Source organism: Oncorhynchus nerka, linkage group LG26 (genome assembly GCF_034236695.1).
Source record: "Oncorhynchus nerka isolate Pitt River linkage group LG26, Oner_Uvic_2.0, whole genome shotgun sequence".
Lineage (NCBI taxonomy): Eukaryota > Metazoa > Chordata > Actinopteri > Salmoniformes > Salmonidae > Oncorhynchus > Oncorhynchus nerka.
This window is the reverse complement of record NC_088421.1, coordinates 17,731,207-17,754,683: the sequence shown is the minus strand read 5'-3', so window position 1 is coordinate 17,754,683 and position 23,477 is coordinate 17,731,207. Positions and strand designations below refer to the sequence as shown.

At 44.3% G+C, this 23,477-nt stretch overlaps 1 protein-coding gene across 2 annotated transcripts in view; it reads right to left on the bottom strand.

The window, feature by feature from the left end:
* The window catches only part of LOC115110462 (myosin-10-like), a 66,572-nt gene that overhangs the window by 32,668 nt on the left and 10,427 nt on the right, over window positions 1-23,477 (bottom strand). For both annotated transcript variants that reach the window (XM_065010182.1, XM_065010183.1), the window contains exon 3: window positions 14,510-14,666. In XM_065010182.1, coding sequence (XP_064866254.1) covers window positions 14,510-14,666 — 157 coding nt within the window. The remainder of the gene's footprint in view (window positions 1-14,509; window positions 14,667-23,477) is intronic.

Genomic DNA, 23,477 nt, shown 5'->3' with positions numbered 1-23,477 from the left:
TTTTTTAATTTAAATTTTACCCCCTTTTCGTGGTATCCAATTGTTAGTAGTTACTATCTTGTCTCATCGCTACAACTCCCGTACGGGCTCGGTAGAGACGAAGGTCGATGCGTCCTCCGAAACACAACCCAACCAAGCCGCACCGCTTCTTAACACAGCACGCATCCGCCCGGAAGCCAGCCGCACCAATGTGTCGGAGGAAACACCGTGCACCTGACGACCTGGTTAGTGTGCACTGTGCCCGGCCCGCCAGAGGAGTCGCTAGTGCGCGATGAGACAACCGGCCAAACCCTCCCTAACCCCAATTTCAGTTTAATCCACCAGAAGACAGAACAAATATTACATCCAATATTATGGTTAAACTCAAATATACTAATTGATTAAAAAAAACTATATAACAAAAAAAATGTTATGATCTTTGTAAATTATATAATAAATAGGACTGGTGGAATTGTCACACATGCAGCTAACAAAAATATATGAAAATGTCTGCTCTAAATTACAACCAACTAATTGCAGCATTACCTCAAAAATGGAAGAGGCAAGTGGAAGGGGGGAAAAGTAAAGAACTTGTCTGTCGGCCCTGCATTAAATAACAAAATCGGAAAGTTGTGATAAATATAAAATTTAAGGACCAAAAAAATGCATTGACTGCTGTGCCATATAGATTGCAAAATAGTTCATGACACTTGGTTTATGTACTGATACACAAAATGGCGCTGGATTCAAAAAAGGGTTTTCAAAAACAAAATTCTTGCATCCAATAGAATGTTATATATATGGGAGATACAACCATCCAGCTCTGCAGATTTTGCTATAAAGAGATCATTAAATAATTTGTTCTGGTTCTATCGATATGTAGCTGGTTTTTGGTCGCAGTTTTTTGGTCGCAGTTTCAGGAATGGCTGAAGAACTGCAACATTTACTAAATCTGCAAATAGCACTGCTGGGTGATTTAAAAGTCACCAATAATATAATAATACTCTTAGCAAAAATGTTTATCTTTAATTGACAATATGTAAAAATATATGAGAATAGAAAGGTTCAGAACTTTTGTGAAACATCACAGCTGAAAAATATATGGCAAATAGAAATCAAAACTGGATGGGTTTCAGAGATAGATGGGAGGGTTTTGGTATTGGATGGGACTAAAAACAAGCAAAAGATAACTATTGTAAAATATACTGTGTCTAGTAAAAAATGTATAGTATGTATAAGCTGGAAGTAGAAGCCAAAGTGTTGTTGTCCATTAGTTTAATACAATTAGGGGAGGGGTGATAGGGTTAGGAAAAATAATAAAGGAAAATATATATCTAGGGGATTGGAAATTATGCAAACAATTACATTGATGGAAGCCAAAATCTATCTTCAAAATTAAAGCTGATCCACCTGATCTAAAAGTCAATGTTCAAACAGCCTAGACCAGGGCTCTCAAACCCTGTTCCTGGAGAGATACCCTCCTGTAGGCTTTTATCTCCAACCCTGTTCCTGGAGAGATACCCTCCTGTAGGTTTTATCGCCAACCCTGTTCCTGGAGAGATACCCTCCTGTAGGTTTTATCACCAACCCTGTTCCTGGAGAGATACCTCCTGTAGGTTTTTATCTCCAACCCTGTTCCTGGAGAGATACCCTCCTGTAGGTTTTTATCTCCAACCCTGTTCCTGGAGAGATACCCTCCTGTAGGTTTTTATCTCCAACCCTGTTCCTGGAGAGATACCCTCCTGTAGGTTTTTATCTCCAACCCTGTTCCTGGAGAGATACCCTCCTGTAGGTTTTTATCTCCAACCCTGTTCCTGGAGAGATACCCTCCTGTAGGTTTTTATCTCCAACCCTGTTCCTGGAGAGCCAGCGACTTCTAGGATTTTGCTCCAACCGTAATCAAGCGCACCTGATACTAATAATTAGCTGGTTGATAAGCTGAATCAGCGAGGTTACAAATGGGGTTGGAGTCAAAACTTACAGGATGGTAGCTCTCCAGGAACAGGGTCGGAGACCCCTGGGTTAAAAGCATAGAGACAGATGCTAGATAGATCAGTGTTCTGCCAGAGAAATACCTGCTGCAGCTGCTGTCCTCATGATTCTCCTTCTGCCTCTCATTATTCACCCCCTTAGCCCACTCATGACTCAGCATCTATTCATCTACTCTAACAAGAACCTGCTCTGTGGACTGAACAGTAACTCAACTCTCTTTTTTTCTCCATAGATTGACTCTGATGAAGCTCTTTAGTGGGTGTTGTGGAGGCATGCCAGTTTATCGGAGTGGCTATCAACCCCCAAAATGTAATGGAACAGGACCTGTCGGAATGATGTGACAGGCACTCTCTCAACCCCAGAATGTATGGGAAATGAAATCACAAAGTTATTTGGGGATAGGTGACATAGCTGACATGACACAGTGACACCAGAAGGTATATCATCCAGAGGGATGTAACACACAGAGTCAACACAATGAGGGTCTCTGGGTAGGAAGCTATTTGAGTCCAGATGGAAACATCTTGTAAATTCATAGCCACTGAGGCCCCTCTGTGTTCGGATAACCTTTTCTCCTAAAATGCAGACAAAGTTCTGACGCTGTAAGGATGGAGTCCTCGACATTCATGGGAAGAAAGACAGAGGTTGTTTCATTTCCTGTGGAAATCCTCCAAACATACCTTAAATTCCTAAACATCAACATCACTGGGAGGAATGCCCCCTCCACTAATACCACCAACTCTTACCACCTCCATCAATATCTAACCAGTATTGCTGTGCTCCCCAATCTCTGAATGGGTTTGATTTCACATCCCCGCTGCTGTAGGTTACACTGATAAAGTTGGCTTGTCACGTTAAAATGTGTCTGTGTAGCCCCGGCATTACAGACAACCACGCTGTGAGTGGTCTCTGTCACCAGCAGAGAATATCCCCTACACTGTCTGCTGAACCAGCAGCCTGCCTGACGCCCTTAAATCTACCCACCCTGGGGACGACGCTTTGAGCCAGGGAGAGAGTGGGAAAGGGGTGAAGTGAGGACACACTGATTCTTTGTGTACATGTGCATCATGAATAGATAATGAATCCACTGCAATTCTTTAAAGAGAAAGGCATGTTGTAAACGGTGAAAATTGACATGACAGCTACAGTGGATGGTTATAGATGAAACAGTCAGAGCACTCTCAGAAGGGATCAGAGGGACACGAGCTTACTGTGTATGTGTTGGTGACAACTCTGGTCCTATTGCAACCTCTTCCCTCTCTGTGTCTCTGTCATAGCTCTGTCCTCACTCCCTAAAAGCTCATTGTGCCTCAGCTCCATTCAGACTCACCCTGGTAGCCCATAGTATGAGGTGTTGTCAGTGTGAGGGGGCCTGTGGAGGTCTGTGGGTGACTCAGCCTGGTGGCCCATAGTATGAGGTGTTGTCAGTGTGAGGGGGCCTGTGGAGGTCTGAGGGTGACTCACCCTGGTGGCCCATAGTATGAGGTGTTGTCAGTGTGAGGGGGCCTGTGGAGGTCTGAGGGTGACTCACCCTGGTGGCCCATAGTATGAGGTGTTGTCAGTGTGAGGGGGCCTGTGGAGGTCTGAGGGTGACTCAGCCACACTGAAGGTCACCATTGGATACCCTTTAAGGTCACTGTGTTTACCAGACTGGACAGCCACAGAGGGCAGCTGTCACTGCTGGACCCTGCGTCATGGGTACAGTGCTCCCCAGCCCAAGCCCATATTTGATCAGAAGAGAAAGAGCTTACATGGTTTTATTAAGCCCACAGATCCAGGACTGTGACCTCATGACAGAGTCCCAGGAACAAATAGAACTCTACGGATGATCATCTTTACACTCAAATGATGGTTGGAATGATAAATCATTCATGTTGGTCACCTTTCATCAGAGGACTGACTGGCTACCTGAATGTCTACCAGGTGTTATAGGCACGACCTTTTGTTATGTCACTATAGTGTGAACTGCTGCTGGCGACTAGTCACACTGATAAATGACCATATCGTTGAGCGCTCCTATTTCTCTGGCCTGTGGTGCACTTTTTTTCCTCCCAGAGACACACTGTCTGTTTCTACTCATACCTGTCTACTGCTCTATTACAGACAACCTTTCCTCTGCCTCAGCCAACCCCAAAAGCTATTGCTCTCCAAATTGTACGCGTCTGATGAGAATAGCAAAACAGGACGGATGATCGATGGGTTGCTGAGTAGAAGTGGCCAGGTTCCCGACGACACACCAGACTCCAGAGCTCCACAGGTCAAAGTTTGATTACTCTTCGTCTCCTAGACAGAGCTTTTCACTGGGTTTTCATGAGAATAACTTTCTATTTAACTCCGATGGTTATCATCCACGTCCTGTTGATTTTCAACCAGACCTTGTAGCTGTGATCGCTTTGAATCGAAGCACCCAACACCGAGCTACATCAACTCAGATATACATGATCAGAATATGATTCACATCAGAGACCAATCGCGTTTTTCAAAATGGCAGCTGAACGTCGGTAGTCAGCGATACTGATAACCTCAGCCATTGATTCATCGATCCAGTCACTGCTATAAAATGGTGTGCTGGTCTCTACCTACTTCCTCTGTTTTCACTTGTTCTAACACTCTCTCCTTGTCACCTGCTTTACTCCCTCTCCTCTGACGAAGGGTTAGGCCTTCAAACTGTCATTTAGCATCTTTAATTCTCTTCCAAAGCCAAAATAAATAAATAAACAAGATTTTGACTTAAATTACCCGTCTCTGTGGGCCATTTATCAAAAGGCATTTCACAATCAGAAACCTGAAGATTCATCACAGGCAGAGTACAGAGCCAGACACCCAATAAGCTGAAGTCATTCTGTAATACATATCAAAGCCTAATTCTCTATGGCTCATATGATCTCCACGTTCTCAGAAAGCACACTAGCTAACAGTCATTATGTGAATGTGGAAAGTTAGCTTTATTACATAGGGTAGATACTTCATACCTACCAGGATACCATTCATTTAGTACACATTGTGTTGTTATAGTCACTATGGGGCTAATAATGATATTATCCAAATCTTATCATATGAAAGAGAAATGTATTGGCTCCATACATTCATATCAATCAACTAACTGATCCAAACCCATTGGCTGGTGAAGTGAGCCAGTCTCTCCTCCATTCTCTTGTTCCCATGCACAGAGGGCTGTCTGACTGTATCCATCTGTTCTGCCCATATACGCTCTGTCCCTGGCCGTTTACTAGATGACCAGTTTCACATACCCTGGGCGGGGCCAATGAAAATTGTTCTACCAATTTCACACTCTATTGGCTCTTCTCTCTCCCTCTGTCCTGACTGTTGCACTCATCTCTTATTCTCTCCGTCCTCTGACAGAGTCCTTCTCTCCCTCTCCCTCTGCAGCCATGGCACAGAGCCAAAGTATTATTCAGAAATAAAACAAAAGCGCTTTTACGCCTCACAGGTCCTTGATTTGATCGATTAATCAGCAATTCCAGCACAGTTTTTGTTTCCTCCCAATGAAGTTACAAGCCACCATTATCCTGGGCCTAACAAGAGGACAGTTCATACATTCATCAAGCTGTGGACTACTGAAAACCCCTTTCTGAAGGCTCAGGAAGGCTGATCTCAGTACAATCAAGCTGTCCATCTCCTGCCATCAATTCAGAGTGAACAGTTCACTATAACCAGGGGAGAACCTATACCCCTACCAACGAAATACAACAGTTCAGATAATGGTTGGACAGACACAAACATGTCCTTGGCCTTTGTTGTCTGCTGCTCCACACAGCATGCAACAACTACGGGAATGAAAGAGATGGAAGGTGGCACACAAACAACACCGCATCTAGGTCTACATAGACAAACAACCCTCTCCTCGTCTCCCCCCTGGGCCACGCGGCAGGAGACAGACTGGGGATCCGTTTTCCACTAATAATTTATCCCTCAGACGGATTAATCTACTCATTCCACACATTCCAGACCCCCCCCCCCTCAGGCCACCCCTTTTACCCCCTCAACCTCTCCCCTCCTCCCTCAACTAGCCCCCTGATCTCTCAACATTCCCATCTACTCCCCAAAACATGTCCAAGCCTCCCTAATCTTGAAATGAAAGGTAGGAGTACAGTGGAGCCCAAGTATGGATTGTAGTCTACTCCATTCCACTCTTCTTGCTGGACCACTCCAAATTCAAACAAGTCAAGGAGTCAGAGAAAATAATGGTTTTATTCTGACATCATGGGGTCTGTAGTTAGTGAAATATGATCACAGACTAGGGGAGGCAGGGTGAGAAAACAGCCTCACCGTCACTTCAACCGGATACAACACTCTTTTTCCACATCCTTCTTCCTGCTCTCTAAATTAGATTCATAAAATAAGTCATAAAACCCCAACAAACGCAGTGCTAATTCTAGAGCCATGGTTACCACTTTGCACACATCAGAAATCCTGAGTGATGGCCAGTATACCCCATACACTCTAAGGGTATATCACTACCCAGGCCTACCCACCCTGCGCACACACACACACACAAACAGAACATCTACTAGGACTGGTCATTACAGCAGTAGCAATAGAAAGAGCTGTGGCCTGTTTACTCATATAGAGCAGTCAGGATGGATTCCAGGAGTATTTAAAGCCGGAGGAACAAAAGACTGAGTGTCTGTGTGAGAGAGACTGAGGTCCCTGCCATGTCTGGGGTTTCTCACTGCTGTATTGTCAATGCTGCGACGCAGGGAGCCTAGCCCAATCTCAATACCCCCTCCACACACTCACACACACCCCCGCCAGCCTACATTCTCAGACGGGTGAACTGGTAAACACACAATTAGATCTGGCCAGTCCTCTCTGTACCTGCTCTGTGTAACTGTCACCTCTGGGCTTCTGAGCTGTTATGATAACCCACACTAACACTGTGTGGTGCTGCTGCTGAGAGGACTGGGCCAGAGGGAGAGGCCGACATGCACCGTTCATTAAAGCAGTCACAACACAGTATGACTCTTCCTTGGTCTGAGGGGGACTCTGGTCATATATCCTGGTGGTAATGAAGAGCTCGTCAAGCCTGATGAATGTTGTAATGGAGACTGGGCTTTTTTCTCTCATTTTTTTAATGTATTTTACCAGGTTTTGTCTCATTAAAATACCTACAAAGTGATACTTTCAGACCAGTTTGACACAAAGCTGAGTGTGTCAGATCAGAAGAAGACCCTCCAGTTCTGCCAGCTAGCAGTGCATTGTGGGCTGCAGTCAGTAATCAGTTATGACTGTTGGAATTCGGATGCCCATGGTTCCCCTCACCATCAACGCTGGGGTCCTGGGGCGAGGACATTCCTGTGTAGTCACAGAGGGTGGCCAGGCTTCCTGGCCCACAGCAACTGGTATGGGTAAAGGGGAGGAGGTGAGGGGGCTGTAGACTGCACCCCTCAAGGCCATGGAAACCCAGTGACAGTAATACATAGAGAGCAGCCAGTGCATGGTGGGACAGACTTGGCAATGCAGTGGGAAAGGTAGCATGGCGTCAGTCGACTCTGATACACAGATGAGGGCATTTTAGATGTGGCATTTTAGGCCGGAAGGCACTGTGTTGCAGTGACTACTGTAGCTACAATAAATAGCTTCCCATCCTATGAGAGAGACTATTTTTTGGGTTTGACTCAATTACAGTGGAAATTGAGATCATTGACAGGAATGGAATAAGGGTCAGATAGAAGGTGATGACTGTTCCCTGTCTAGTGGATATGACAGGGGATGGTTTGTGAAGTGACCAATGGGACTAGAGGGAGAGAGATCCTGCACATTAAAGAAAGGAAGTCATTGTCCTCCCTCACACCTAGCGAGGCTTCCTTCCTCCCACACCTGTTGACCCCCACAGAGGGTATCAGCCACACACACACACACACCACACTTTGCTCATACCTCACAAAGCACATTTTCCACATGCTTCTGACACGAGGGTGAAATGAGAAACACCTGTGAATGTGTAACAGCAGTAACAGAGGCCCATCATGGGGTTCTAATGTTGCCCTGCTGCTGGTGTCAACATCCTAGGGCTTATTGGAAACTGGAATATAATGTCTCTATTCCACTGAATTCACAGCGAGCTGCTCTGAGAGGGGATATAGAGGTACAGGAGAGTGGAATGAGAAGTCATTGTTTCAATTCAAAGGAGGAGTAGAGATGTATTACTGTTCACTGGAGGGTTAGGTAGGTCAGACAAAGTAAAAACCCATTGCCCTGACAGACAACCAGCAGCACCAAAATAGCAGGAGACACACTCATGTTCTCAATGCTTAGGCTAGTCACAATAGAGAGGGGGAGCCACCCTGCCCTGCTCCTGGTACAGTCCCTGTTCAGATCCAATCCCTACGTCTGATACAGTCCCTGTTCAGATCCAATCCCTACGTCTGATACAGTCCCTGTTCAGATCCAATCCCTACGTCTGATACAGTCCCTGTTCAGATCCAATCCCTACGTCTGATACAGTCCCTGTTCAGATCCAATCCCTACGTCTGATACAGTCCCTGTTCAGATCCAATCCCTACATCTGATACAGTCCCTGTTCAGATCCAATCCCTACGTCTGATACAGTGCCTGTTCAGATCCAATCCCTACGTCTGATACAGTCCCTGTTCAGATCCAATCCCTACGTTTGATACAGTCCCTGTTCAGATCCAATCCCTACGTTTGATACAGTCCCTGTTCAGATCCAATCCCTACGTCTGATACAGTCCCTGTTCAGATCCAATCCCTACGTCTGATACAGTCCCTGTTCAGATCCAATCCCTACGTCTGATACAGCTCATCCCTGTTTGGACCCATTCACTAACACAACAGAAAGCCATCACTGATTTAAACACGGATGCACCTCATGCTGTATAGAATGCAGTCACCTGTAAAACAGACTGTTATTCATCCAAGCTCTTACCTACAGAGAGCCCAGTCTGGCAGAGCCCCAGCCTACATTCATCACTGTGAGAACTACAGAATGACTCAAACCTGTCTCCACTCTTAAATATGCTGAAAACAGGTTGAGTCTGAGCATAGAACACCTGCTGCCATCGGGGGTAATACTGTACACCCAGGTAGCTAATCTGAATTCCTTGAATTGCAGATATTCCACGGGATTTATTCCAGTGTACCATGAGGCAATCATGCAGTCCAGTCCTGTCCGTACATATCTACATTCTAAGTGTGTAGTCACTGCTACATTCTCCAGACAGTGATTCAAACACTCCCTGCTTCCACAGAAATCCTCCATGTCAGAATGTATCACATTACCAAGTGACCTGGTTGTCACTGTTCATCTGCCAACTTTCCATGCATGTCACATTCAAATAGACATCTCCCATGCTCTCATTTTATGGAGCATTTTTACATTCAGGCACTGCTGCTCCTTATCCAGACAATCCAGGCAGTTTTCAACATTTACCCCAGAGGTCCACTAAATGTGTGTTTGTTGGAAAGAGTTGGTTGTATACTGTTCTACGTGTCCCTCCTTTCCCAACCACAGTGGCTGGTGGCAGCTCCAGGGAGGGAGGGAGGAGTGAGTGAGGGGCAGCAGCTTCAGGTAACCTCATCTCCTTGGCTCAGACTGCAGCTATCCCAGCTATGTGTGACCAATGAAAACACTTCTAGACAGTTGACGGTGGTTCTCGCTCTTCACCCACCCACCCAGCAACATGTCTCCAGTGGTGCCCTGCATGCCCAGACCGTGGGTGGATTAGTGGCATTGTGTGGCCACCCAAGACACAGGCCCCAGTAAAAGATTGGACAGACCTGCAGCGCTGGGGAAGCTGCCATTATAACTGAGGTGGTTGAGCTTCCCTCTCTACCCTTCCAAAAACATGTTTCCATGTGATCTTATGGGAAGTTAATACGATAACGTGACAACATGTGATAACATGAAACTACACTTGAAACAATGTGATCACGTGAAGTTTTCCAAAAGACCTCTAACATATACAGCAATAAAGCACCTATTTATAATAAACTATTTCATAACAGGACTGTCATTCATAGCCATGCATGTATGTTGAGAAAACTCCCCACATCGTCAAGTGCTTTCATGGGGTCTCCATTCAACCCCGGTCTGTAATCTCAGACTCTGCTCCCTCCCACCAGTGAAACCTCTAAAAACCAGTGAACTGAGGAGAACAACTACCTTATATAATGTTACTTACCCTACATTATTCATCTCATATGCATACGTATATACTGTACTTTACATCATCGACTGCATCCTTATGTAATACATGTATCACTAGCCACTTTAACTATGCCACTTTGTTTACTTTGTCTACATACTCATCTCATATGTATATACTGTACTCGATACCATCTACTGTATGCTGCTCTGTACCATCACTCACTCATATATCCTTATGTACATATTCTTTATCCCCTTACACTGTGTATAAGACAGTAGTTTTAGAATTGTTAGTTAGATTACTTGTTGGTTATCACTGCATTGTCGGAACTAGAAGCACAAGCATTTCGCTACACTCGCATTAACATCTGCTAACCATGTGTATGTGACAAATAAATTTTGATTTGATTTGATTTGATTTGAACATGTTCATGTCTCTGGTTTATTAAGGGTGCATTCTTTCCCCCTATTGCAGAGACTCAACAGTTCATGGCTGTCTGAGATCAGAGATCTAATACCATTTTATACTGAATGAACTCCACAGCTGTCTGCCATTAGGGGAGCATCTGCCAACATGTGTCTATATGAGTGGGATAGTGTGTGTGTACACTGCCATTTGTCTGAAACTCTAGTACATCCACCAAAGAACACAGAGTTATTTTCACTACAGAGAGAGGGTCCCTAACAGACACACCCCTATCTCCCCTGGGGTCCCCCCTTCTACCATACCCCCGTCCCGCCTGGCCCTTCACACCTGTGCTGTCACTCAGACCTGACCTCTTCCCTGCAGTCAACCCTCTCTGCCCCAACACAAGGCCCCCTTCTCCCAGGGAAGAGCCCTGTCGGTCCGAGCCTCTCCATACTGCACCCTGGCCCCTTCTCCAGGCAACACAAAGCCCCCATTGTGAGCCACAATACAGGCCCCCCCATTTCTCTCTCGTCTGCTTTGGAGTGCAGGAGCACGTCCAGACCTACATGTCAGCAGCAGGGCATGCTTCGGACTAGGGGGTCAGAGCAGAGAGAGGGAGCCTAGTCTGTAGCAGTTCCTGAGACTAAAACGTGTCACAGACAGACAGAGAGAGAGACAGAGAGAGAGAGAGAGAGAGAAACACAAACAAATGACCTGAGGAAAGGGCTACAGCCCATAATAAGCACCTAGGACTATTCAAGCTCTGCTCCTGCTGACAGCTTAGGTGCAGTGAGGCCTCGGTACGGTTCGGTTGACTAACCCCCTGACTGAAGCCAGAGGGCCAGAGACAGGGACGCTGTTACTGTAAATGAGGAGAGAAGAGAATGGGACTGGAGAGAGAGAGAGAGAGAGAGAGGGTGATTGGTTGAGGCAGAAGAGAGACTGGTGAATGGTCCTTCCATAGCAATGCTAGAGCCGTAGTCTGGGCTGAAGTCAGAACACAGACATTCCACACACTTGTCCTCCTGTGTTCTCTTCACAAAGGAGGAAAAGGAAGGAACCACGTTGGGGAAAGAGAGCGCACAAAGCCACCCGGTCGTATTTTTCAGTTAACAGTGCCGTAAGTGAAAGGGTCCCAGAAAAGCCCTGGCGGGATGAGTGGAATTTTTCCTACAATGTCCTCCGAGCCAGAACATTTTGGAGAGAAGGGGAAAAAAAAGAGAGAACAAAATAAGGAATGAAAGAAAATAAGAGTGGAAATTAGATTTTCTTCTCCTCTCAGGAACTGGACAGAGAGCCATTACAGAACAGTGGGGGATCCTTAACAGCCTGAAATGGCTTTTGAAACATCAATAGAGGCAGTCTTTCCACTCACAAATGAAATGATCTGTATAACACACTGTAAGCACTACGCAGATCAATAGTTATTTAACTGTGCAAGATACAAGATACTGTCAATATAAGGTCAGCTACTCAGAAAGTGAACTGACACACTAACTCCTCTGTGTGATGTGCCAGTGCGGAAATGTTCTTTTGGTCACACTCATATCCATAGTGAGGCATCCCTCTTCAGGCAGCCACAGTCTGCACTCCACAGTGATCTGAGGCCCATGACACTACCACGATGGCTCAGTACTTAGCATGCTGCGGATCGCTAAGACAAGGGATGACCTCATTCCACAGTAGACCCCCTAGGGAGTGTACACAATGACCACTATGTGGCAGGACTGGGGACAGTGGGGCAATGAGGGGGGTAGATTTGACATGGGGCCCCATTTCAAACACCTCTCATGTTGAAACTAAAAGGCAGGCTGGCCACAATGGGTGAGTGCTCTGTGCAGGGATTTAGCCTATATTTAGTTCAAGGAAAGTATGATGAGGGAGGGGGTGATTGGTCACAAGGGTTTCATGGCTATCACTGGTTAAGACACAATAATGTATGTGTGGATGGGGGTGGGGGTCACAAAAGGAAGTGAGTGACGAGACATTGGGTGAGGTGGGGGGATAGAGGTGTTGGAGTTGGACTAACCAGTAAAGCACTTGACCTACTGTATACGTGTGCCACTGGCCAATATCATAGCACAAATGCTCATTAGAACTAAGAAGCAGGAAGGATTAATGCTCATCGCTTCAAGCTCTGGCTAAAAAAACTACAGACACAGACAGTAACAGTCAAAAGTTAGGACACACCTACTCACACCTACTCAAATTATTCAGTTTTATTTTATTTATTTATTTCAACTTTATTTAACCAGGTCGACTAGTTGAGAACAAGTTCTTATTTACAACTGCTACCTGGCCAAGATAAAGCAAAGTAGTTTGACACATACAACAACAGAGTTACACATGGAATAAACAAACATACAGTCAAAAATACAGTAGAAAAAAAACAGTGTGTGCAAATGAGGTAAGATAAGTGAGTTAAGGCAATAAAATAGGCCATAGTGGCGAGGTAATTACGAAATAGCAATTAAACACTGGAGTGATAGATGTGCAGAAGATGAATGTGCAAGTAGGGAATACTGCAGTGCAAAGGAGCAAAATAAATAAATAAATACAGTATGGGGATGAGGTAGTTGGATAGGCTATTTACAGATGGGCTATGTACATGTGCAATTATCTGTGAGCTGCTCTGACAGCTGGTACTTGAAATTAGTGAGGGAGATAAGAGTCTCCAGCTTCAGCAAATTTTGCAGTTTGTTCCAGTCATTGGCAGCAAAGAACTGAGTCTACAGCCCCCAAAGAAGGCGGCCAAATGACGAATTGGCTTTGGGGGTGACCAGTGAAATATACCTGCTGGAGCGCGTGCTGCGGGAGGGTGCTGCTATGGTGACCAGTGAGCTGAGAAGGCGGGGATTTACCTAGCAAAGACTTGTAGATGACCTGGAGCCAGTAGGTTTGGCAACGAGTATGAAGCGAGGACCAGCCAACGAGAGCGTACAGGTTGCAGTGGTGGGTAGTATATGGGGCTTTGGTGACAAAATGGATGGCACAGTGATAGACTGCATCCAATTTGTTGAGTAGAGTGTTGGAGGCTATTTTGTAAATTACATCGGCGAAGTCGGGGATCGGTAGGATAGTGAGTTTTACGAAGGAATGTTTGGCAGCATGAGTGAAGAATGCTTTGTTGCGAAATAGGCCGATAAGCCGATTCCAGATTTAATTTTAGATTGGAGATGCTTAATATGGGTCTGGAAGGAGAGTTTACAGTCTAACCAGACACCTAAGTATTTGTAGTCGTCCACATATTCTAGGTCAGAACTGTGCAGAGTAGTGATGCTGGACGGGCGGGCAGGTGCAGGCAGTGATCGGTTGAAGAGCATGCATTTAGTTTTACTTGCATTTAAGAGCAGTTGGAGGCCACGGGGGGAGAGTTGTATGGCATTGAAGCTCGTCTGGTGGTTAGTTAACATAATGTCCAAAGAAGGGCCAGAAGTATACAGATTGGTGTCGTCTGCGTAGAGGAGGATCAGAGAATCACCAGCAGCAAGAGCGACATCATTGATGTATACAGAGAAGAGAGTCGGCCCGAGAATTTAACCCTGTGGCACCCCCATAGAGATGCTCTGAAATTGAGTCATTCATGTTTTGCAGACAATGTACATAACTTGCAGATAGACCGTACTCTGTGGTTTGTAAAACTACAAGCCTATTGTTGAGCTTTTACACATTACGTAGTCTATAAGTGGTACAGTATAGTCTGTCTGTCTTAGTAGATCCACATCAATAAGTAGTCTGTCAGACCCCTATGGCTAGCAGAGGCAGGGGGGCAGCTCAACCATGACTAACAATGCCACTGCCTCCCTGACTCTGGAACCTTTCACACACTAATCTCCTGGATTATGCAGCAAAACCCACACAATCCACAACTCAGCAGGGCACCTGCCAGTCACACTTTATGCACGTTGCGTCGCAGCAAAAGAGACGGAAAGAGACCACTGAGGAAGGAGCTATACCTTCCAAACACTGCACAAAACAGAGTGAGAGAGGAGGTTTACCTTGGAGCATGCAGCGGTATGCTGACTCTGAAATGGCGTAGATGTGTGGTGGCATCTCATGACGCTTCTTCCCTCTGTACATCTCTATGATGTTCTCGGAGTAGATGGGCAAGTTTTTATAGGGGTTTATCACCACACAGAACAGCCCAGAGTAAGTCTATGGGAGGAGAGAGAAACAAAACACAAATACAGTAAATCGACAAAATAAGAGTAAGTTATGAATGCAGATTTTATCTCTAGAAGAGGTTAATATGGGACCAAAGGTTTTTCAAGATGAGTTTCCATTGTACTGTGATCTAGGGGGATAAACACTTGTTAGTCTGAGAAGTGATCAACTCTCTCCATGTGGTTGAACTCAATCATCATACATAATTCAAAATAATTACTCAATCATCATGTTCTAACTCTAGAGTGGCTCTGAAGTGGTCTGCAAAATGTCAGTGCAATTGAGCGGTCATCATTATGCTACATTTTGGTCCCTTACGTCACCATAGTGGGCAGACTGAGCATGCAGTGGCATAGAGGCAATAGTAGAAAACAGATCAAGTGAGAGAAATAGTTGTGGGAAAGGCAGTCAAATGGTAGACTAGCTTATCATGAACTATCCAGTTGAATGTAAGATCTGGCAGCTCCTTACAGTGATGCCTCCCCATTAAACAGTCTGAACTCCACGCCATAGTGAGTGCCTCCTTATCAAGCCCTGTGGCTAATGTTCTGAGAAATGACAGAGGCTTTGGTGGGATATTAGCTCATTCTCATGTGACTGGGGCTTGACATTCTCACTAGAGAGTGGAATGATCCCTCCCTACCCTCACACACTAACCACAGCCATGCTAGAATAATACAATAACACATATTTTCCAACGTGCAATAATTGGAAAATAAAATGGATGACCTACGATCAAGATTATACTACCAATGGGATATTAAAAACTGTAATATCTTATGTTTCACCGAGTCATGGCTGAACGACGACACGGATAATATAGAGCTAGCAAGACGAGGTGCGGGGTTGTGTGTCTATTTGTCAATAACAGCTGCTGGTGCGCAATGTCAAATATTAAAGAAGTCTTGAGGTATTGCTCGCCTGAGGTAGAGTACTTTATGATAAGCTGTAGACCACACTATCTACGAAGAGAGTTCTCATCTATATTATTCATAGCCGTCTACTTATCAACACAAACTGATGCTGGCACTAAGACTGCACTCAACCAGCTGTATAAGGCCATAAGCAAACAAGAAAATGCTCATCCAAAAGTGGAGCTCCTAGTGGCCGGGGACTTTAATGCAGACAAACTTAAATCAGTTTAACCTAATTTCTACCAGCATGTCACATGTGCAAACAGAGGGGGGGAAAAAAAAAAAAAAAAAAAAAACCTCTAGACCACCTTTACTCCACACACAGAGATGCATACAAAGCTCTCCCCCGGCCCTCCATTTGGCAAATCTGACCATCATTCTATCCTCCTGACTCCTGCTTACAAGCAAAAACTAAAGCAGTAAGTACCAGTGACTTGCTCAATACGGAAGTGATCAGATGACGCGGATGCTATGCTACAGGACTGTTTTGCTAGCGCAGACTGGAATATGTTCTGGGATTCATCAAATGGCATTGAGAAGTATACCACCTCACCCCCACAGTGACCGTAAGTACATATCCCAACCAGAAGCCATGGATTACAGGCAACATCCGCACTGAGCTAAAGGCTAGAGCTGCCGATTTCAAGGAGCTAGACACTAATCCGGACGTTTATAAGAAATCCTGCTATGTCCCCAGACGAAACATCAAACAAGCAAAGCGTCAATATAGGATTATATTGAATCTTATTACACCGGCTCTGACGCTCATCAGATGTGTCAGGGCTTGAAAACTATTACGAACTACAAAGGGAAACCCAGCTGCGAGCTGCCTAGTGACACAAACTAAATGCCTTTTATGCTCGCTTCGAGGCAAGCAACACTGAAGCATGCATGAGAGCACCAGCTGTTCTGGATGACTATGTGATAACTCTCTTGGTAGCTGATGTGAGCAAGACCTTTAAACAGGTCATTCACAAAGCCGCGGGGCCAGACTGATTAACAGGACATGTACTCAAAGCAGGCGAGGACCAACTGACAAGTGTCTTCACTGACATTTTCAACCTCTCCCTGACAGAGTCTGTAATACTGACATGTTTCAAGCAGACCACCATAGCCCCTGTGACGAAGGAAGTGAAGGTAACCTGCCTAAATGATTACCGCCCCGTAGTACCCACGTCAGTAGCCATGAAGTGCTTTGAAAGGCTGGTCATGACTCTCATCAACATCAGCCTCCCAGATACCCTAGACCCACTCCAATTTGCTTTCTGAAAAGATTTGGCATGGGTTCCCAGATCCTCAAAAAGTTCTATAGCTGCACCATCGAGATCATCCTGACCAGTTGCATCACCGCCTGGTATGGTAACTGCTCGGCATCTGACCGAAAGGCGCTACAGAGGGTAGTGCGTAAGGTCGAGTACATCACTGGGGCCAAGCTTCCTGCCATCTAGGATCTCTATACTAGGCGGCATCAGAGTTAGACTCCAGTCACTCAAGTTATAGACTGTTCTCTCTGCTACCGCACAGCAAGCGGTACTGGACCGCCAAGTCTAGGACCAAAAGGCTCCTTAACAGCTTCTACCCCCAAGCCATAAGACTGCTGAACAACTAATCAAATGGCCACCAGATTATTTACATTGATCCCCCATTTGTTTTGTACACTGCTGCTACTCACTATTTATTATCTATGCATAGTCACTTCACCCCTACCTACATGTACAAATTACCTCAACTAACCTGTACCCCCGCACACTGACTAGGTACCGGTGCCCTGTATATAGTCTCGTTATTGTTATTGTGTTACTTTTTATTATTATTTACATTTGTTTATTTGGTAAATATTTTCTTAGCTCTATCTTGAACTGCACTGTTGGTTAAGGGACTGTAAGTAAGCATTACACTGTAAGGTCTACACATGTTGTATTCGGGGCTTGTGACAAATAAAGTTTGATTTTATATGATATAAGGACATTTCCATGGAAAAGGACCCATGAGCACCAATTTGCTAAGTTCATAGGAGCACATCAATTGGGTGTCAAATGAAAGCTTAGAGTATATATTTTTGTGAAATTAAGACATTTTTCAACCATTTTCGATACAAACAAATTGGAATAAGCTAAGACTTTGATTTCTGGTCAAACAGATGGAAAAGGAGTCTTAGAAAACAAACAAGAAATAGTCTTAAGGTATTAGAAATACATCAAAACACACTAATGTTGAGCTAAAGACCCCTGCCAACTAATATCAACACTTATATTTCATTTTGGAGAAATTGTTCTGCCTTGGAATTCCATTACAAAAACCCCCACATATCTTTAAGATATGTTCTCCTTTCTCTCCGTCATGACGAGGGAGGATAATGAAAGTTCATAGAAGTAACAAGTAAAGGTTGACTTGTTTTTCATGATTTTATTGTCATTAATTATTAAGTGATTAAAACTCAGAATTCCGTTACCAAAATCTGTAACGGAATTTCAGAAATCGGTCATGAAATTTCTGGAATTGAATTGGCTAAAATGGGAAATCATAGTAGTCACAAACCACAGTTGGGTTCACAAGTTTGGACAGCACAGTACTGTACAGCACAGTAAAGAAAAGTAGCATATAGTTCAGTACACTACAGCAGAGTAGACTATAATATACTGTACTCTATTGTACTGTTCTGTGTTGTACTGTGCTCTACTGTGCTGTATTTTGATGTCCAAACTTAGATGTCTATGATTGGTTCAAATTTGGTCTTGTTTGGGGGCAGAGCTCATTAAAATAAATGGCCAGTGTTTAGAATAATATCCAAATACGCAAAGGAGGATTATATTTATATGTGTATGTACCTCACCATGAAGAGAATGACATCCATGTCCATAATTATGCATTTCTGTATAGTACATACTGTATCAGGGACCCATGATGAAATTCCATTACCTCCATTCCGTTACTGGGTGTAGATCTACTTCACTTACTACTATTCAATAACAAAAATAGATTTTTTCAAACTCAATGTGTCATGTCCTAGCTGACACCCTATTCTTTCTGCATACATCATTGAATCTTGCATTTTGAGCAGAGATATAACAGGGTTTTTGAAAAATGTGGAAACATGAAAATGTTACCAAAATTCTGTTATCAAACAGAGTTTTATGGTTTCCTAAATCAATGTTTTTTGTTTGGCAAACATTTTAAGTGAAAGATCAGTGTAATTCTGTTACCGCCCTTATCACACACGTCAGGTACAATACAATGGGGCGGGGGAGAGAGAAAGAATGCAGAGCAGAATTAGGACGAGACCGGCTGACAATCAAAATCCAGAAAAGAGCCCTTAAATTCTACAAACACCTAAAAGGAAGCAATTCTCAAATCTTCTACAAACAAAGCCATCACCTACAGAGAGGTTAACCTAGAGAAATGTCCCCTAAGCAAGCTGGTCCTGGGGCTCTGTTCACAAACAGACCCCGCAAAGCCCCAGGATGGCAACACAATTAGACCCAACCAAATCATGAGTAAACAAAAAGATAATTACTTGACACATTGGAAAAAAAGGTACTAAAAAAACAGAGCAAACTGGAATACTATTTGGCCCTAAACAGAGAGTATACAGTGGCAGAATACTTGACCACTACGACTGACCCAAAATGAAAAGCTTTGACTATGTACAGACTCCGTAAGCATTGCTATTGAGAGAGGGCGCCGTAGGCAGACTTGGCATGGGTCCTCAAAAAGTTCTACAGCTGCACCATCAAGAGCATCCTGACTCGTTGCATCACAGCATGGTATGGCAACTACTCGGCATCCAACCGCAAGGCTCTACAGAGGGTAGTTCCCAGTACATCCAAGACAGGGGTTAATTTGCATGGCCAAAGCAAGTGAAATAGATAATAAACAAAAGAGAAATAAACAAACAATCAGAAATTAACAGTGAACATTACACTCAGAAAATATTAAGCATTTCGCTACACTCACATTAACATCTGCTAACCATGTGTATGTGACAAATAACATTTGATTTGACATCTATACCAGGCGGTGTCAAAGGAAGGATCTAAAAATGGTAAAAGGCTACAGCCACCCTAGTCATAGGGTTAGGGCAAGCGGTACCGGAGGGCCAAGTCTAGATCCAAAAGTCTCCTTAACAGCTTCTACCCCCAAGCCATAAGACTGCTGAACAGTTCATCAAATGGCCACATGGACTATTTTATTTTTTTACGTTGCTGCCACTCACTGTTTATTATCTATGCATAGTCACTTTACCACTGCCTACATGTAGATATTACCTCAATTACCTCGACTTACCCGTAACCCCACACATTGACTCGGTACTATAGCCTCGTTATTGTTATTTTATTGTGTTACTTTCTTTTTACTTTAGTTTATTTAGTCAATCTTTTCTTAACTCTTATTTTTCTCAAAACTGCATTGTTGGTTAAGGGCTTGTAAGTAAGCATTTCACGGTAAGGTCGACACCTGTTGTATTCGGCGCATGTGACAAATACAATTTGATTCGAGGTGGAAGCTGAGCTGCCAAATGTATGACCATATTAGAGAAACATATTTCCCTCAGATTACACAGGCCCACAAAGAATTTGAAAGCAAATCAAATTTTGATAAACTCCCATATCTATTAGGTGAAATACCACAGTGTGCCATCACAGCAGCAAGATTTGTGGCCTGTTGCCACAACAAAAGGACAACCAGTGAAGAACAAACACAGTCATAAATACAACCCATATTTATGTTTACTTATTTTCCCTTTTGTACTTTAATTGTACATATCGATAATATTTTGTGAGTGTAATGTTCACTGTTTGTTTCTCTTGTTTATTATCCATTTCACATGCCAATGAACCCCTTTGGGGAGAGGGAGAGTAAGTTCATAGAACACACAGAGGTATCACACCACACCAAACATGACTGACAGAGCCTCTGTTTAAAAGGCTTCTAATTGTTTCAAGAACTCTCATTTCATGCCTAAGGCCCAGTGGCTCCGTTCACCTCTTCCAAGGCGTCTGGATAAGGCAATGGGCAGAGGTGACCACAATAGAAATATAATAATAAATCATTAGATTTTTATGAGATCACCAAAATATATGGCTTACTTGACCTTGTCCAAAACCTCAGGGGTGAAGCCCATGGGTTGTCTATTTGTGAGCCACAAGATGCAACCCTGTCTAACAATCAGGAGTCAGCCAAGCAATTAAGGCAGAAGGATAATGACTCAGCAGCCTAGCCACCGACAAGCGGCCCTGGAGAGCATGCTCATGATGTAAGAAGAGCCCAGTCAGCCTTTTCAGGGGAATGCCTTGCCAAACACTGACAATGACATAGGGAGAGGAAGAGACAGAAACAGAGAGAGAGTGGGCTGTAAGGAAAGAGAGAGGGGAGAGGAAGAGAGAGAAACAGAGAGAGAGTGGGCTGTAAGGAGATAGAGGGGAAAGGAAGGAGAGAGAGGTGGTCTCAGTTCATCGGAGCTGGTCTGTGAGGCAGCTGAGCTGACAAGAATCCCTGTTGGTAGAGAAGCAGGGCATAATGATTCTATCAGCCTCCTCTCACTCCTTCTAAACCTTAGGGGAGGTGAATAGGAAAAGCCAGCCCTCTGTAACTCTAACTTGAAGCTCCATTTTGTAGCTAATTAAAAATGGATTCCCTTGATCTGAAAGCAGGAGCTATTAATAGTGTGGCGGTGCCTCTGTGACGTGCAGGACCCAGGCAGCTGGCTAGGCAGAGCTACCTGGCTGCACCCACAGCAATAATCACAGGGCCTACTGTAGCATCCCACCAGACTGCAGCAGGGTTGAGATGGTTAGACACCAGACCAGGATGAAACAACAATGTTTATCTGGTTTATTCCTGATAATAACTCTATAATAACATAATCAACAGTATTGATTTAAAATAACACTTTCCTATCATACTGATTATGCTTACTTTCAGGTTAAATGTGAGTGTGTGTCAATATCGAGTTAACACTGTCAACATTGCAGGAGAGTTTTTGCGTTTAGTTTTGCCATTACTCTGGGTAAACCTACAATACCTTATGGCATAATTTGTCTCCAGTCACAAATTCAGTTACGTTGCATAACACAAATAAATGCATTCTGCAGTACAGTCTACTCAGGAGGCCTCTCTTTCTCCCTCTCACCAAAATGTGAATCCCTCTCCCCTCACCTCCCCACTCTCCCTCCCTCTCAGGAGGGGTTGGAGGCAGCAGCCTCTTCAGCGGAGGACAGAGTGGTAGGCCAGGCCTGCTGCTGGAGGAAGTGGGTCAGGTTAGCCTGCTCTCCATGCACCATGCTCCAGGGAAGGGGATATTTCCACTGTGAAATCAGATCTGGGGATGCAGTGGCTTAGTAACAGCTGAGAAATCCACAGGCAACAGCAGACATAACAGTCGCTTGCATCTGCCATTTGGAATTAATAGCACCCCGACTGCAGCAAGGTGAGGACGGCCTAGTCCATTGATCTGAGGAGAATGACCTTGACAGTGCATATTCATTAAAGCTAATAACCCTTCAAAGTATGCTTTGAAATATTTTAATTTTTGTATTTTATTTCACCTTTATTTAACCAGGTAGGCAAGTTGAGAACAAGTTCTCATTTACAATTGCGACCTGGCCAAGATAAAGCAAAGCAGTTCGACACATACAACGACACAGAGTTACACATGGAGTAAAACAAACATACAGTCAATAATACAGTATAAACAAGTCTATATACGATGTGAGCAAATGAGGTGAGATAAGGGAGGTAAAGGCAACAAAAGGCCATGATGGCAAAGTAAATACAATATAGCAAGTAAAACACTGGAACGGTAGATTTGCAATGGAAGAATGTGCAAAGTAGAAATAAAAATAATGGGGTGCAAAGGAGCAAAATAAATAAATAAATTAAATACAGTAGGGAAAGAGGTAGTTGTTTGGGCTAAATTATAAGTGGGCTATGTACAGGTGCAGTAATCTGTGAGCTGCTCTGACAGTTGGTGCTTAAAGCTAGTGAGGGAGATAAGTGTTTCCAGTTTCAGAGATTTTAGTAGTTCGTTCCGGTCATTGGCAGCAGAGAACTGGAAGGAGAGGCGGCCAAAGAAAGAATTAGTTTTGGAGATATACCTGCTGGAGCGTGTGCTACAGGTGGGAGATGCTATGGTGACCAGCAAGCTGAGATAAGGGGGGACTTTACCTAGCAGGGTCTTGTAGATGACATGGAACCAGTGGGTTTGGCGACGAGTATGAAGCGAGGGCCAGCCAACGAGAGCGTACAGGTCGCAATGGTGGGTAGTATATGGGGCTTTGGTGACAAAACGGATTGCACTGTGATAGACTGCATCCAATTTGTTGAGTAGGGTATTGGAGGCTATTTTGTAAATGACATCGCCAAAGTCGAGGATTGGTATGATGGTCAGTTTTACAAGGGTATGTTTGGCAGCATGAGTGATGGATGCTTTGATGCGAAATAGGAAGCCAATTCTAGATTTAACTTTGGATTGGAGATGTTTGATATGGGTCTGGAAGGAGAGTTTACAGTCTAACCAGACACCTAAGTATTTGTAGTTGTCCACGTATTCTAAGTCAGAGCCGTCCAGAGTAGTGATGTTGGACAGGCGGGCAGGTGCAGGTAGCGATCGGTTGAAGAGCATGCATTTAGTTTTACTTGTATTTAAGAGCAATTGGAGGCCACGGAAGGAGAGTTGTATGGCATTGAAGCTTGCCTGGAGGGTTGTTAACACAGTGTCCAAAGAAGGGCCAGAAGTATACAGAATGGTGTCGTCTGCGTAGAGGTGGATCAGAGACTCACCAGCAGCAAGAGCGACCTCATTGATGTATTCAGAAAAGAGTCGGTCCAAGAATTTAACCCTGTGGCACCCCCATAGAGACTGCCAGAGGTCCGGACAGCAGACCCTGCA